Genomic DNA, 15118 nt, shown 5'->3' on the forward strand with positions numbered 1-15118 from the left:
CCTGCCTTATATCAACCCCAAGTTAGCTCATTAGCTATCTCCATAGCATGGGCAAAACATTGGGCCATACAAGGTAAACAAAACCAAACACCTGCTCCAAACTGGCCATAAATTAAAACGATTGTAAAAAGCAGTGAAAAGTAAATCAGAAGTGGAATCAATATAGTCTTTTTCTCCCTGCTAACTGCAATAAACATACAATTGGCTAGAAATCCTGTTATCTTATCAAGCTAATCTACTACTAACTTCTGGAAAAAGAATTCTAATTGAAAGACATTCAGAAAATGGAATCCCCATTCTAAGGTTTTGATAGAATTTCAAGAAGAAACCAACATTCTTCATTAATTTAATAGACTCCGGACATCAAGAAATAGGTTTTTGGAAGATGAGGGGCATGTCCAAAGAAAATATTCTAGTATTGGGAAGATACTCATTTCCACATAAATCAAGAGGACAGCAGAGTCGATAAAGCACGTGAGGAACACCATAACAGTTTCTGAGTTTTAGGACAAAAAGGTACATGCTTAAGATGATTTCTGGAACAGCGCTGCTGGAGACTGTGGCATTGCAAAGTCCCTGTCAGACAAACAGGCTGTCTATATCATCTACTGGCTAAAAAAGAGGAGATAAGGACTTTATTCCACACTATGCCAAGTACTTTCTCCAAGAATAAGCTACTTCAAATTTCTACATCTTGGTTTCTTTGTGTGTATATGAATATAGTAATCCATACCAAATTTTACAGAAGAGTTTTGCAGTGCTAAACAACACAGCTAAACAAAACGTTTCTTTAGCAAGGCAATACCTGTCATTGTAGGGGCATGACGTTTCTTGGACCTAACCCTAACACTTTCACTCTCCTTTCCCCAAGCTGTTAGCCGGTCCTTGTCAGATTTGACCGTCTGCTGATCACTACAAAGGCTGCTCCCAACCAGCAGCAGCGTGTGCTGGCTGCAGCCAGAAGCATGAGGAGTCTTTTGAGAGACAGCAGAAGCAGCAGGGCACAGGGAAGGAGGGCATGGGATGAAGTCCCACCACGGCAGCTCCACAGTACCTGGTGGGCCAGCAGGGAAACGTAGGCTTGCTGCTGAGGGATGCCCTATAAATCAAATCTGTAGCAAAATCGGGAGTCGTGTTTCCACTGCCTTCCCTTTTTAATAGTGGAGAACGATACGGGCACTCGCGGTGCTTGATAGCAACAGTCCTACTACTGTTGGTGCTGTAGGAAAAGCTCCGCTGAGCCTCCCCAGCAGGTCTCTCTCTCATCCTCTCCCCCACAGCTGCCTTAACTGGAATAGCAATCAGCCTAATAGACCTTGATAACCATCATCCCACCAAGGAAGGGAAAAAGGTACGGCAGCACTGGAAATATTCTCTGCTATTTGAGAAAGGCTTCCTGTCAGTTGCTGCTCTCTGCAGAAGTATATGTTTAAACACACTACCTAGAAGACCGCTATTTTTAGTACAGTGGTGCACTTCAAAGCATTTCCTGCTCAGAAAAGTCACACCAAAAGTAAAAGGAGAAAACGTAATGGCTCTGCTGCCTCCCAACACCCCGATCCCCCTTGCGGAGGCCATCCCACTGCTGCTCCACTGCAGCTTCCAGAGAAATCGCACACTCCAGTGACTAATTACTTAAAAATACAGCATTCCTCAGGGAGGAGAAGTTTTAAATAAACCTGCAAAATAGGTAACACAAGCACACGGCTAATTTTTACATACGGGAGGAAGAAGGGGGGGGGGGACGGGACGGGACGCAGGAGGATGGAAGAATTTAGCACAAGAATCTGTGTTCTAGTGTTGTACTAAATAGTTCCAGCTTTGATCTAAATTTAGGCAACGAGCACTTCCTGTGGGAGACCATCTTCCAAAGCTGAAGAGTTTTTGATGCTAAATATTTTCAGTGATTTTATAATTGGGGTAAAGTGGTTATTTGTTTAAAGGCCTGGCCTTCAGCTAGATAAACGCTTACATTATTTTACATGCCCCACCATTTCCTCTCCTACTCCAGGTTGGACTTCTCCTGTTTATTCAGCTCCAGGTTGCACTGCATTTTAAGCAGGTTTTAAAATGCTATTTACAACCAATGGGAGCAACAAAAGCCCTTCTGTCATTATCCAGCAGCCTTCCATCACAGCTGCGGGACTGGCTTCTCCTTACCTCGGCGCTGAGGAAGCCCCAGCGCTTCAGCCCTTACCACTTTGTCACGACTCCTGCACCGCTTCGTGGTTTTCTGAACAGCCCCAACTCCTGGCCCTTCCTGTACCTCCAGTTCCCCCTCTCCTGGGAGACAATCTCCGTTTCCAAATTTTAAGAAAAGGCAGTACACATCCATAGTCCATACTCCAAGCCCCTCAAATCCCTCCCCTGACCTCAGAAACACGAAGCCTAAAAATAAAAAATGAATAGACTATTCACTTTACAAAGTTCATAATACTGGGGACCTGGTTTTCAAATGCTTGAGGTTGGCCATGCCTGTAGACACTGAAGTGTCTTTCTTTAAAGTTAGTCTTATAGTTACATGTTTACATTTAGGGTGAGACGCAACTTGCCTACCTTTAGTCATGAAAAAGTATGACAGCTAGTTTAAACTAGCCGTCTAGGCTACCACTAGTCAATGGAAACACTACTAGAGAGCAGCTTACCTTCCCTATATTAGACACACATTACGATAAGATAAAAAAAAAAATCCTGGAGTATTCTTCTATTTTTCCATCAGTGACAGGAGGATCTTGTATGAGTACCTCGGAGGAGACAGCTAACTTCTAGAGGGGACAAAACCTGCTCTTTGTGAATGGGTTCACAAGCTAAGCTGTTTCTTGTCTACTCCACAGAGATCGTGAAAGAGGAAATTTTAATTCTTTTAGAAATTTAATTCTTGGGGAGTACACCAGCTGAAGGCCATGATTTTGAACAACTTGGACAGACATAACTTTTTTGGTGATTACCAAATTCTAAGTTCGTGTCCAGGATCAAATACTGAGGACTGAATGATCTCTGCCTTCAATCCAGTATTGACTTCAATGTGTAAGATCTGAACTAGGAATTGTAATTTATTAGCTATTTTTAAAATAGTTTATTCTTGCCAGTTTAGCTGTGAATTTCTTGATATCTGTGTTTTTCTAGCTTGACAAAGCATCAATTCTCACAGAGAATCTAAGCCCTCCCTCTACAGGCACTACAAAATAGCAGCTGTATTCAGAATTAAACTAACATCCAGGCTTGAGGATAAATCCCTGTAGAAATTAGTGTAATTTGGCTCGGTTTCCCCCTAAAGCATGGGAAGGATTGACAAACCACAATTGCTCCTACATAATAGCAATAGCTGTCAAATTCTGTTGAATCAGAAGTAGTGAAGTAACCTTAGGAGACGCCTGGATAACTGAGATTTTAACAATGCTGCTTCCACACTCTAGTGGCATGTTTGGCCTCTACGTTTTGTGGTTATAACCTCTGTTGAAAGAGCTGTCTACTGGTTAGAGACTGCCGAAAGGGCAAAGTAAAAAAAAAAAAAAATTCCAATGCTGTGAGTTAGGGCTAAGAAAATGTTGACTATCCCTCCTCAGCCTCAATATATAATATAGAAAATATATAAAAAAAAGATGTATTCGTAGACACACAATAATAAAAATACTGTAGATTCACAAGAATTAACAAGCTCAAACCCAGCTCGCACATTAAAAATACACAATATTTTAAAAGTGAAGGATATGGCTGTGAATGAGAGAGTCATGAACATTTGCACAGCGTATGATCTGATCATGATTTACAAACTAAGGCTTCGTGCACAGGGCGCTGCCTAGGGATTAATGACCAGCTGGGAGAGTTGATAGTGTAGGACAAAGCTAAGGATCATTAACTCCAGCTAGTTATAAACTCCCCAGAAAATGCCTTACACTAAAATTGATATTGTAATTACCCATTTTATAAATAAAATAAACAGTAATATTGAAGTAGCAAATTGCTTTTGCTGCATCCCTTTTTCTTGCAAAGCTCTGAAAACTGAAGCATTCTGGGCGATGTGAAACTGGTGCTTTTTGAAAGTGAAGTCTGCATGAAAGCCAGTGAAATAACACTTTTTAGCATAGGTCCTAACAACATACAGTTTATTAGTATGTTGGGCAGCAGAGCAACAAGCCATCTTGCACAGAACGCAAAGAAATTCTGAATGCAAAATTCAAAGCAGATAACCTTGCACAGGAAGACATGATCTCTGCACCGAACAATTAATCACCCATGGGAACTTGGAGCTGAATATAAAAAAATTTTAAGTAAAAAAACCCAAACAACAGCAACCGCCCCCCCTAACTGGCACAGAAACAAGAGAAGTCTATATGCCTTGATTTTAATTTCCAGATCAAGTATAGCACAAAGACCAGTAATGCAAAGTTGGTACCAGTCCTTCCAAACAACTCCTGTCCTTGAGCATGAACCTGCTTTACATGGGAGAAGTGTAGTTGCGGTGCTAAACTAGGTCAAGAGCCCACCTAGCCCACGGCAGTTCAACAGCAGCCTAAGAAAAGCTGTAAATAAGTTAACATTAACCAACAGTTAAACAGTTACAAGTATTTTCTCTTTGTCTGACTACACTGGGAAAGGTTCCCCAGCGTTGAGTCCCTGCGTTATCCATCTCCTCCCAGGCAGAGTCTGTTCTTTTAGACAGGGTGATGATCGCAACTTAGTAACACCAACTGGAAAACTGAGTGAGGACTGGATTTCAAAAGACAGGTAATAGCCTCTAGAAGTGTCAAGAAGTTACTCTTAGAGGAAGTCAGACGGCAGGAACGCAGGCCTAGAACATCTCATTCACATGTAATGCAAAGATTTGCTTACCTGTTCGTTAGGCTCAAAGCTTATCTCTTCTTTTTCTGTCCTCATAGCTATTAACTTTGTGCTACCGGAAGGGTCTGTCTTACTGTCCAACCGCTCCAGTTTTGGGGGTATGTCTGGTAAACCAATATCTTTAGTATCATCTTTATCTAGCAAGTAGCGAAGTAGTGCATTATTATTCTTCTTAGGACTCGCTGGATCCTGTTTAACAGTCACCTCTGAACCAGGAGCTGTGCTACCGGACTCCTGGTTCAGTTCTTTGCCTGTGGCCTCTGCTGTGAGCTTGGCCAAGTCTACAGGAGAACTACTGTCCTGCAATAGTCTGTGCAAAATTTTATGCTTCTCCTTGAGCGAGGTTCCATGTGCTGAACCAGACCCAGGCAACCCTCCTGTGGAGTCCTTGCTAACATCTCCCATGGTACTGGACAAAGGCGAAGGCTCCATCTGATCCGATTTGGTGGTCAGCAATTGTAATAGCTTTGTCTGGCTTTTTCCGTCGTGCAGTTTATTCTGTCCATCAGGTCTCTCGCCACTGACGACCGGTGGCATGTTGCTATCGCTATTATCTTTCTGTTCTCCTGAATGGCAGCTGCTCTCTGCTTGTCCAGTTGTACCTTCTGATTGCTCCCCGTATAGTCCAAAGCAGTCTTTAGAGTCCAGACTTCCCATCTTGCTTAGCTGGGGAGGATTCATATTCACAGGGGAATTTTGTAAATTTCCCATTTTTAGGTCAGGTGAAGCCAACGATGATCCTAGAGAAACGCCGTGGCCCTCGCTGAGGGCCTGAAGTGCGTTCAGGGAACTGTTGGTGTAGTTATGGCTATTTCCTGTGCTGCTGCAGACTCCCACGGGTGAATGCAAGCTTCCTGCAGGGGAGAACTGACTGGGTGGGATTCGAGGACTTCCTGCCACTCCAGGGCTCACGCGATGCCTTGGGGAAAGCATAGAGTTTGGCTGCCCTGGGTTCATGCCGGGGCTGCTTTGTGAGGGGCTATTCATTTTTAGTGCATAGTTACTACCCTGAGGAGTGGATGCTTGTATGCTCGAGACATGGTTCATTCCCCCTGAACCACCAAACCTGCCTGCTGGCATGCCCATTTGTTCCTTTGGGCCATTTATGGCAAAATTTATATTGCTACTGATGGTCATATCCTGACCTGGGTTCCCACTGCACATGGCCTGATGGGCAGGGCTGCTGGAGCTAATCGGGTTCAGTATCTTCCCCATTCCTTGTCCAGTCAAATCCTGATTCATTCCACAGACGTTCTGCTCTCTATGTGGCAAGGGGAAGAAAAACAGCCCATTAGCTAAAATGATAGTGGCCGACTTGCAATTACATTACAGAAAAAGAAGCAAAACCCCAAACCTCGCTTTAAAATAAACACAACAAGCCTACAATTAAAAGCAAATTGACAATTTGACAAAAGTGATATGCAACTCTCAACATGGCTGCACGTTAACGGTATGGTTTTTCAGCACCTTATTAACAAATCGGTGGAAGAGAGGAAAAACAAAATTATACCTCATTTAAATGATAGTCATTAGAAATGCAGATAGGTTACAATTTCAGGCTCTCTCCCTTTAATGTTTATCTCTTCCCTACAATTCAGCAAGAGCTAACTTCTAGAGCTGACAGAAATCTCATCTGAAACACATGACCCAAACAAATACATGTTTGACAAGACAGCTGTGGACAGCTGTTTGCCGGAGTTTTGGATTTCTATGAGTTAGCCCCACCACAAGGCTGGAGTGGGCTATTTGCCCACAAAGTTCATAGGGAAAAGAAAGTTGAAAAAATTGCATTTCTACACTGCCAGAGTATTGCGATACTGCTCCAAAACAGCATGTGAGCCAAGAGAACTACTGGATACTCCTTCAGAATGGGAACAGTCTGTTAGCAATCCAGTCCTGCATGAGCATTTAGGAAAAGAGAAGAAGAGAGAAAAAAACCCCCACGCATAGGAGCTGAAACTCCTATTTTAGAGATGTAGGCTGTAAGATGGAGGAAACAAAAGAGAGACACGCACACAGAGAAAAAGCTCTTGTGAGAGCACCTGAAGGTCACGTCTCTTTTCTTCAGTAGATTTTAATTAGTTTATGGGAAAATGCGGTGTACTTTTTACTTCTGTGCTAAAACTTGAATCAGAAAAATCAGACATATTCCCAAATGCTAAAAGCTATAAAAGAGACAGAGTCAAGTAGATTAGGAAGGCAAAAATGAGGTTTTGAGAAAAATCAAATCAACTCTGGACTTCCAAACCCAAATACTAAGGGAACATTATTTTCGATGAGATGTAAACCATTCCTACTTGCACAGGGTAAGTGCAGATAAACCTTCGCATTTTGCTGAAGCACGAGAAGTGAAAGAACTGAAGCACACAGAGTAGCGAAGCTTGTTACTCTGCATTTGTTGCCTTAAGTATAAAGGCAAAGGTGAAGAACATTAACTATAAAAAGAGAGGTGGATTTTTAAAACCTTATTACAATAGTACCAGTGTTCTGCTGAAAAAAGCAAGAATATTTGGAAGTACCATTTTTAACTTAATGGTGCTTTTTTAAATTTAAGATTTAGCACTTCATGAAATACCAAGTATATTCAGCAATCCAAAGAAAACAAATTTCAGAGAGCTTTTGGTCAGGTCACTTTCAAAATCTACAATATCTGTAAAATAGTCTCAGTTTTAATTACAGCTCTAAGCTGTTGTCTTCCTCTCAAAAAGGTGATACTGTGCATACAGGGAAACATCATTGCAATTATAATCAGTAAATAAAACCTGAAAAAAAAAATCTGACACAAACGTACCAGGACATGCAATGACTTAATTCAAATTTTACACCGAAGTTCTGAGGTCAGTGATTACTTATCCTTGACTTTAACATACTACTGTCTGTGCTTTTAAAAAAAAAAAAAAAAAAAAAAAAAAAAAAAAACACCAAACCAAAACAAACAAACCAATAGTGGTGGCAATTCTCAGGATTGGACATGTGAAAGGCATGACTCCAAGCACCAGAAAAGACAAGGAATGAAGAGAGACAAGGAATTAAAATATGCAGTTTGTCTAAAATGCAGTTCTAATAATCATAACATATTCTTTAAAGAAGACCTAGTCCCAAGATGTGACTGACTATGAACTTCAGGAATTTAATCCTTCAAAGTTTTCTAAATTTAAGTACATTGGGAAAGTTTCTTGTCTACAATGCAAAATACAGGAAATTAAAATACTGAATCTAAGGACATGAGATTAAAGGAAATTTTGTTTAATGGAAGATCTTGATGTGAAAATCCAGCATGCCATTTGTAAGTCCTGAAATAATCTTACAGTCTTTTCCTGCTGTAAGCATTGAATTCAAAAACTTATTTTGTTTTCACGCTGTCAGTTCTAGGTCAACTGAACGTCTATCAGCCTTAAACAATCTATTTGCTTTGGCAACTTTCGACTTTCCCTGTCTCTGTGCAGAGTGTGGATGTAATAAACTGGTGAGGATTACCTGTGAAGCATATGCAAGGAGATTACAAGCTGAGGTTCACTAGTCGTCTGAGAACGGATGAGCTTGCTCTTCGTTTGGGCAGAAACGATAGTGCCGTCAGACAAGGAAAACCGATAAACAGGACTAAATGCTAGTCCCTGCCGTAGTACTGCAAGCAAGCAAAATGACAGAATTAAATTAATAAGAAACTATAGTACAGTTAGCTTAGATGCTCAACATCTGATGTTCTAAATCCATTAGCACTGATACCACAGACACTGTGTTAATTAAAAAAAAAAAAAAAAAACAAACAAAAAAAACACAGAAGAAAAATTTTGAGAATAAATAGATGGGATGCATATAAAATAAATGCTTCCATGTACTCTAAGGTAATAAAAAAAACTGTAAGAGCGACAGCAATCACGGGACAGATACTACGAAATACAGAATATTTCAGGAGTAGACCAAGAAGTCCTCAATGTCCGTTTCACTTTTCATCAAATATGTGGCTAACTCCTTTTGTTCCTCATACATTTTTTTCATCTGAACCATCTACATCATGATGATTAATATAAACGCCTTTAGTTTCTACATCATCTGTTTCCATTAGCCTGTATCTTTTTCTCCTTATTGCCTGCTTAAATTATCTTGCAGCAGTTACTCTCACTACTACTTTAATTTAAAAAGTACATAAATCTCTTACATGGGAACAATTAGAAATGAGAAGAACTGGAAAAAGAAATGATTACTTTTTAAAGAACAAATACAAAAATATACAGCTCAAACAAATTACAAATACAATTACCTAAACCAGAACTGGGGCTGTGCTATCCTGCCCCAGTGTTAGATCTGACTGCAATTCAAGTTTGGGGTTGACTTCACTGCACATATTCTGCAGCCCTTAAGTTTTCAGGGTAACTCTGAACTTCAACAAATTCAATTCTCTAACTTCTGTAGACCCCTGTGACATTTCTTTAATTAAAAATGAAAATCATGTTATGGAAAAGCAAATCTCCAAACATTTATTCTACTGTTCGCCCTTTGCCATCAATGAAACAAATCTGATCGTTTTCAACTCCTAGTCCAAAAGCTATTACATCTGGATTGCAGATATGGCAGGAGGGAAACACTCAACTTCAGAATTTTCATATAATTGTTGAGAGAAAAAATAGGAATGAAGTACTACAAATACTTTTCATTTCCTATTTTTTCACACATACACATTTTTTGTGTGTGTTTGTTTTTTTTTAAATTAATAATATCATCTGATCTTTGTTTCATTGCTTGTCTTTTAATATTTCCTGTTGTAATGAAATGACACAGTTTTCCAAGTGTGATTTTATTACATAGTCTCCTCTACAGAGCTACCAGATTTTCAGCCTTGCAGAACTGGTTATGATTGCTTTCCTTCCCTGTCCGTCCCCCCCCCCACTGTTATATATTGTTCTGCAAGGTTTTAAAGTATTATTTAGGCAGTGAGAAAACAGGAAGCACAATTTAAACAACCAGAAGGGGTTTTTCAGAGTAAAAATGTAAAGAAAAACAAAAACCTACAACTGTGAAACAATACAAAGCAAAATTTCACTGTTAGGTATGTCATTGTTTCAGTTTAACCTTTGGGCACCAGAAGGTCCAAAGCTCTTAACTTTAGCATATACCACATCAGGAAATTCCAGTACTCAATGCCAACAGGATACAAGTGAAATCTCTACTTAAATCATTTTCCAAACTAATTCTTTAAGCAAACAAGAATGTTTCCGTATTCCTCTTGAGGAAATGCTATTTTTCTGACCGTGGCCAATAAAAACTTACCATATATTTTGCACTTTTTACTGAGAGTTAATTTGAAAACTCTGTGGTTTTTATTGTTTATCAAGTTAATGCTGATTTTTTTTTTCCACACCATAACACTGAATTACATGTAGGACAGCATTACTTTCTTTGCTTCTAGTCCCAAACCATAATGACTTAAAAAATGCAAGGGGTTCCTCAGTCAAGTGCAAAGATGCTACTGCTCAAAATATGCCTTGTTTTTCTTCTGCACGCTGCAGGGCAGGGGAAGGAAACATTTCAGCCATTATTCCTCTCTAGTACTGGATCCTTTGCAGAAAAGCAATTCCAGAGGTTTTTCTCCCTCCTCTCTTCACTTCCACAAGAAGAGCCCCCTCATTTAGACTAATTCCACAGTTTATACCACGATCCTAAGCCTCTCCTGCAAAATGATACAGCATAAACTCCAAAACACATATATTTTTATCACTTCACAGATAGCTTAGAGAGGACCCACTCAAATCTCGACACTGGATGTAGAAGCTGCTAATTTGGTCAGGAATCATTTGAAGAGGACTGAAGTAATAAGTGGCTGGATGCCATAACAGAAACTCCTAAATAATCTCTGGCACAGACAGGTCCTTACCTGAAACTGCTCTCTAAACCCCTGCTGTAACTTTAATTGCAGACTACCTTCTTCAGTTCGGTCCGAAATCAGAGCATAAGGCTGTGAACTTTTAGCACTCCTACCATATATGCCCCAAAAGCTGTTATTTAAAATATGACAGTATTCCCGTGCCCCTACATTCCCAAAATGAAACCTGAAGGTTTCATGAAAGCAGAACATATTAAAGAATATTTAACTAATGCTGCTGGCTAAAGCTTTTCTTTTCTTATTTATTTTTTTTTTTTTTGTGTGTGTGTGTGTGTATTTGATGGAATAATTTGAGATTCCAGTTACAATTTAGTTTCCAAGACAGCATGCCAGTTGTTTAATGACCATGGCAACTATTTGCTACAGGCCAGCTGTAAACCCTGTTCTATAAACATGAACCCAAAGAATGATGTTCCTGCACTGGAAATGTTCGAGTTATTCCCCACTGGTTTTGAAAGGACTTTCCTGTGGACTGTAAAGTGCTATTCGGTTTTAGTAATTTGGATCTGTGTCACTAGAATTAGCAGTATCAGGGTTTTATGAAAAGAAAAATCCCCACCCAGTCGCTACCACCGAAACCTCATGGGGAACCTTTCACAGCGCAGTACTCTCCTAGATCTTACCTACCATAATCTTGGCTGAGTAGATGGGCTTGTGGTGTATCCTGTAGCACTTATCAGCTAGATACAGTACAACAATGTAGGTTTCCAGATAGCATGAGTGCTGCATCTTTGATAATTCACACTGAGTGTTTCTCACAGGAAATGTGACAGTACAAGTCCATTTTTGTAGAGAAAAGGGATACAGGTCAGTGAACTGCAACGCGTGAGCTGAGGTTCTGAAGAATAACGCGTAGTGAATGTTTTGGTGGGCAAGATGCAAGGGTCTTTCTTTCTAAAATAACTGCGACAATTTGAAGATTTAAAGCACCCTCCAATATATACGGTTGTAACAGCAGGCTAAAACAAACGGGGAGAAAGGAGCAAAACCTCTCTAGAGAGGGCCATCATGTGTTAGGCAAATCAGCTTGAAAAAGGGACTGGCAGTAGCACTTGATCACTCCATGTAAACATAACAAAGAGAACACAACCAAGAGATACAAATGACAAACAGTTTAAATATAGAAAGTGCTAAAAATATGAAACCTAACCTTCCTGGTGATGCCTCTTGGCAAAAGATATTTCTCCCTCGTGCTGCGAATGGAACCTTTGAATGCACCTTCTCACCAAATCCTCCCAGCCAGGTTTCATAGCTGCTCGCATGGTACTTGTGTCCAGTGAAGTTATTTTGCCTGATAGCAGATAAAACATTTGTTTTACAGCAATTTCCCCTTTGGGGGGTGGGGTGGGGAAATAAAGAATTAAAAACTCCTATTTCACAATACCTTGTAGATCCTGGCGAGTAGTAAAGCTCTCTGAAGAAGGAAGAAGTGGTCTTTCCTTCATTGGAGCTCTTCTTGCAACACAAATCAAGCAAGACTGCAAATCTTAAAGCAAAACGTTACTTCAGTAATTTGTATAGAAGAGGAAGATTTTGTTTCCACAAAGAATTCAGAAATGTTTTTTCAAAGTTCTTTAAATATTTTTGGACCAAAAGAATAGATTTTGTACCAATAAAAGAACAGATAGAACTCAGTGCTTTTACGTCTTCTTTATTTCCTAACAACATTAAACAACACAGGAGAGGTGGGTTTGTTTTCTTTTTCAGAAGAAAAATTATCAAGGACTCCACCACAGCCCAAAATTATTGACATTTGTTTATGCATATACCTGTGGCAGCTCAACCACTCAGGAGATAAGTAATAAAAAAGAATATACGGCATGCACAGACAGCACGTTTCTTCGACACTCACCGTTTTGTACTTTCTAAGCCACATTTCTTAAACATGCCCCAAATGCTTGCTGTCCCTGAGAAAGCAGCTTTGTAATAAGCCATTTTTACTTATCTGAATACTTAAAATACAATCTGAGGAAATATACCTGCTGAAGTAGTAAATGGTAAAGGAAACGGTGAACCACAATTGTCTGCAAATTCTAAGAACTCAAGAAAGTGCCCATTGAAACTTTCCTCCCAGTCAGCTACATTCTTCTCACAATTGCAGTGATACAAAACTAGGATATCTCTTCACGGTAAACAGAGTTTCTCAATTTCAACTATAGTCGTTTAACAAATAGGTGCATGCAAGTAATCCAAGATGAAAGCACACTTCTACAGCTAAATAAAAAAGGAAAAAAACTTAAGTTTTTCCATTTTTCAGGATTTAGAAGCCACGTTATCAACTTTCCCTCGCTTTATCAACTGCACCAAAACTGCTGACCCGCAACAGCATGGAAAGAGAAAATAACACAAACCGAAAGCGGTAATTACCTTCACCGTCCTCCTTGAAGGAATTTGGTTGAGAAACAGCAAAGCACTGCATAGTTTCATATTTCTGATGTGCTTCCTGGTTATCATGGCCTTCTTCAGAATCAGCAAGAGGTTTTACCAGCATCCGACAATTAAAGGTATGGCTATTACGCCTAGGAGTGTCACCAGACCAAGATCCCCCGTTCACTGAGCAAAGCAAAGATCATATAGTGAGATAAATCTGCTAGCAGTCATTTCTCCTGCTTATCCACAGGAAATTAATCAAGGTGTTTTGCAGACTGGTTGGGAAACAAGCTCATTTAACAACAACAATCTATTTTTAATATTAGAGCCCAAGCCAGCACCATAACAAGGTAATTTATAAAATTCTCAGATTTTAAGAGCACTGCTAATCTGTTCAGCTATCGTGCTTTTTTCAAGTGACTTTTAAAGACATAGTAGAAAAGCAGGATAAAATTCTAAATATTGGTGTAAAAGTTATACAGCATAGTGAAAAGCCCACTGGGTAGATCAAGTTAATTTATGTGCCTGGAAGAAGTAAGACAGTATGTGGGATCTGTCCAGTGAATTTAAAAGTGATTAATACAAAAGAGACAGCAGCATTGTATAAAAATCTGTCTCCAGATTAGAAATAGAAAGGAAGGAAACTAATAGGCATTTATAAAAATAGGAAAAAATAAAATCAGGAATATATTGAAACACATAGCCTCAGCTACAACGGAAAGACTAAAGGGATGGAGAATGACCTGGGTGCAGTGGTGGATAAAACTAAAGCCTAACATAGTGCTTAAGACAAGTAAAAAAGGAAACAAAATCCTGAGATGCACAAATATAGGTACTGGACATCAGTCAGAGCGAATTAATGTAACACCACATAAGGAAATAGCAGGGTCATATTTAAAATACTCTTCACCTGCCCTCTTCAGTCATAAAATGCAATAAAGGCAGTAATTTATGGGGTTTAGTCATTTACATTTTTGATTGTTCAGGGGTTTATAAGTGAAGTCATAAAATGCTAAAGTGAATTGCATAATACTTTTAAAATGGCTGTGAGTAAATGAGGTACATAGTATTGACTTTCTCTTTCACCTCCTCCAAAACCCAATGACATTAAACCCAATATTAATATGAATCCAAAAATGGCTGCAACTAACAAACACCATTTTGAAAGACAAGGATAAATATTGGTGAGACTAAAAACATTGAAATAAAAATTCTAACATAAGGAGTTTTCTGATTTTTCTTTTATAATCCCCCTTTCTTGGGCCATTCTTAGAATAACCGGCCTAGACAGAGAACTAACAGAGAGTTCACAAAGCTAATGCTGTCTTTTAGTGATTCACTCTGGAGATCCATTAAAAATATGAGCTAACGTGAGTTACGAAGAGTAATTTTAACAAAGAACAATCTGAAAAGAGTGGAGGATGCTTTTGAGAATAATATTAATCATTCATACAGCCTATATATACATTAAAAATAAATAGAGTGTATATGATGAAACTGTAAGTAGTGGAAGGACATTAACTTAAGGTATTGAAATGCTGATTTATGATACCAAAGTAAATAAATAATGGTATGATATAAGGAAAAGATACATACCTAAAGATTTTGGCAGCAGGATTTTGACAAATTCATTGTGGTCCCCTACGTGCAGGATGCTATATATGCTTGTGTTCATCAGCTCTTCTTGGTTGTACCTTAGGTACTGCGTCACATTCTCAGAAACAAACACAACATTACCTTCTGGGTTCACTACAAAGAAGAACCCATCTAGGGCCTAAAGGGGGGGGAGGAGGGGAGCCAGAGAGAGAAAGAGAAAAAGAGAACGAAAGAGAAACACAATATCAAACAATGAGATTCACAACAAGATACCCAGAAAATAAATATTCCCTTCAGAAGACATAGCTGAATCTGTATGCATCCATCCCAGTTCTTACATTCTTGTCTGTAACAGCAAAGGACACATTTCAGGTTGAGCATCTAAATCTTACTTATATCAAAACAATGTCAAAGCACAGAAGGTGCACA

The 15118-nt window shown here is 39.3% G+C and overlaps 1 protein-coding gene across 1 annotated transcript in view; it reads right to left on the bottom strand.

Moving 5' to 3' along the window:
• The window catches only part of NCOA2 (nuclear receptor coactivator 2), a gene marked incomplete at its 5' end in the record, with an annotated part of 76322 nt that overhangs the window by 32797 nt on the left and 28407 nt on the right, over window positions 1-15118 (bottom strand). Inside the window, 6 exons of the mRNA XM_082499003.1 lie at window positions 4834-6103; window positions 8320-8467; window positions 11874-12014; window positions 12108-12209; window positions 13091-13276; window positions 14690-14867. Of these exons, the coding sequence (XP_082355129.1) occupies window positions 4834-6103; window positions 8320-8467; window positions 11874-12014; window positions 12108-12209; window positions 13091-13276; window positions 14690-14867 (2025 nt within the window). The remainder of the gene's footprint in view (window positions 1-4833; window positions 6104-8319; window positions 8468-11873; window positions 12015-12107; window positions 12210-13090; window positions 13277-14689; window positions 14868-15118) is intronic.

This window comes from Vanellus vanellus, assembly GCF_965231255.1.
Source record: "Vanellus vanellus genome assembly, chromosome: 2".
NCBI lineage: Eukaryota > Metazoa > Chordata > Aves > Charadriiformes > Charadriidae > Vanellus > Vanellus vanellus.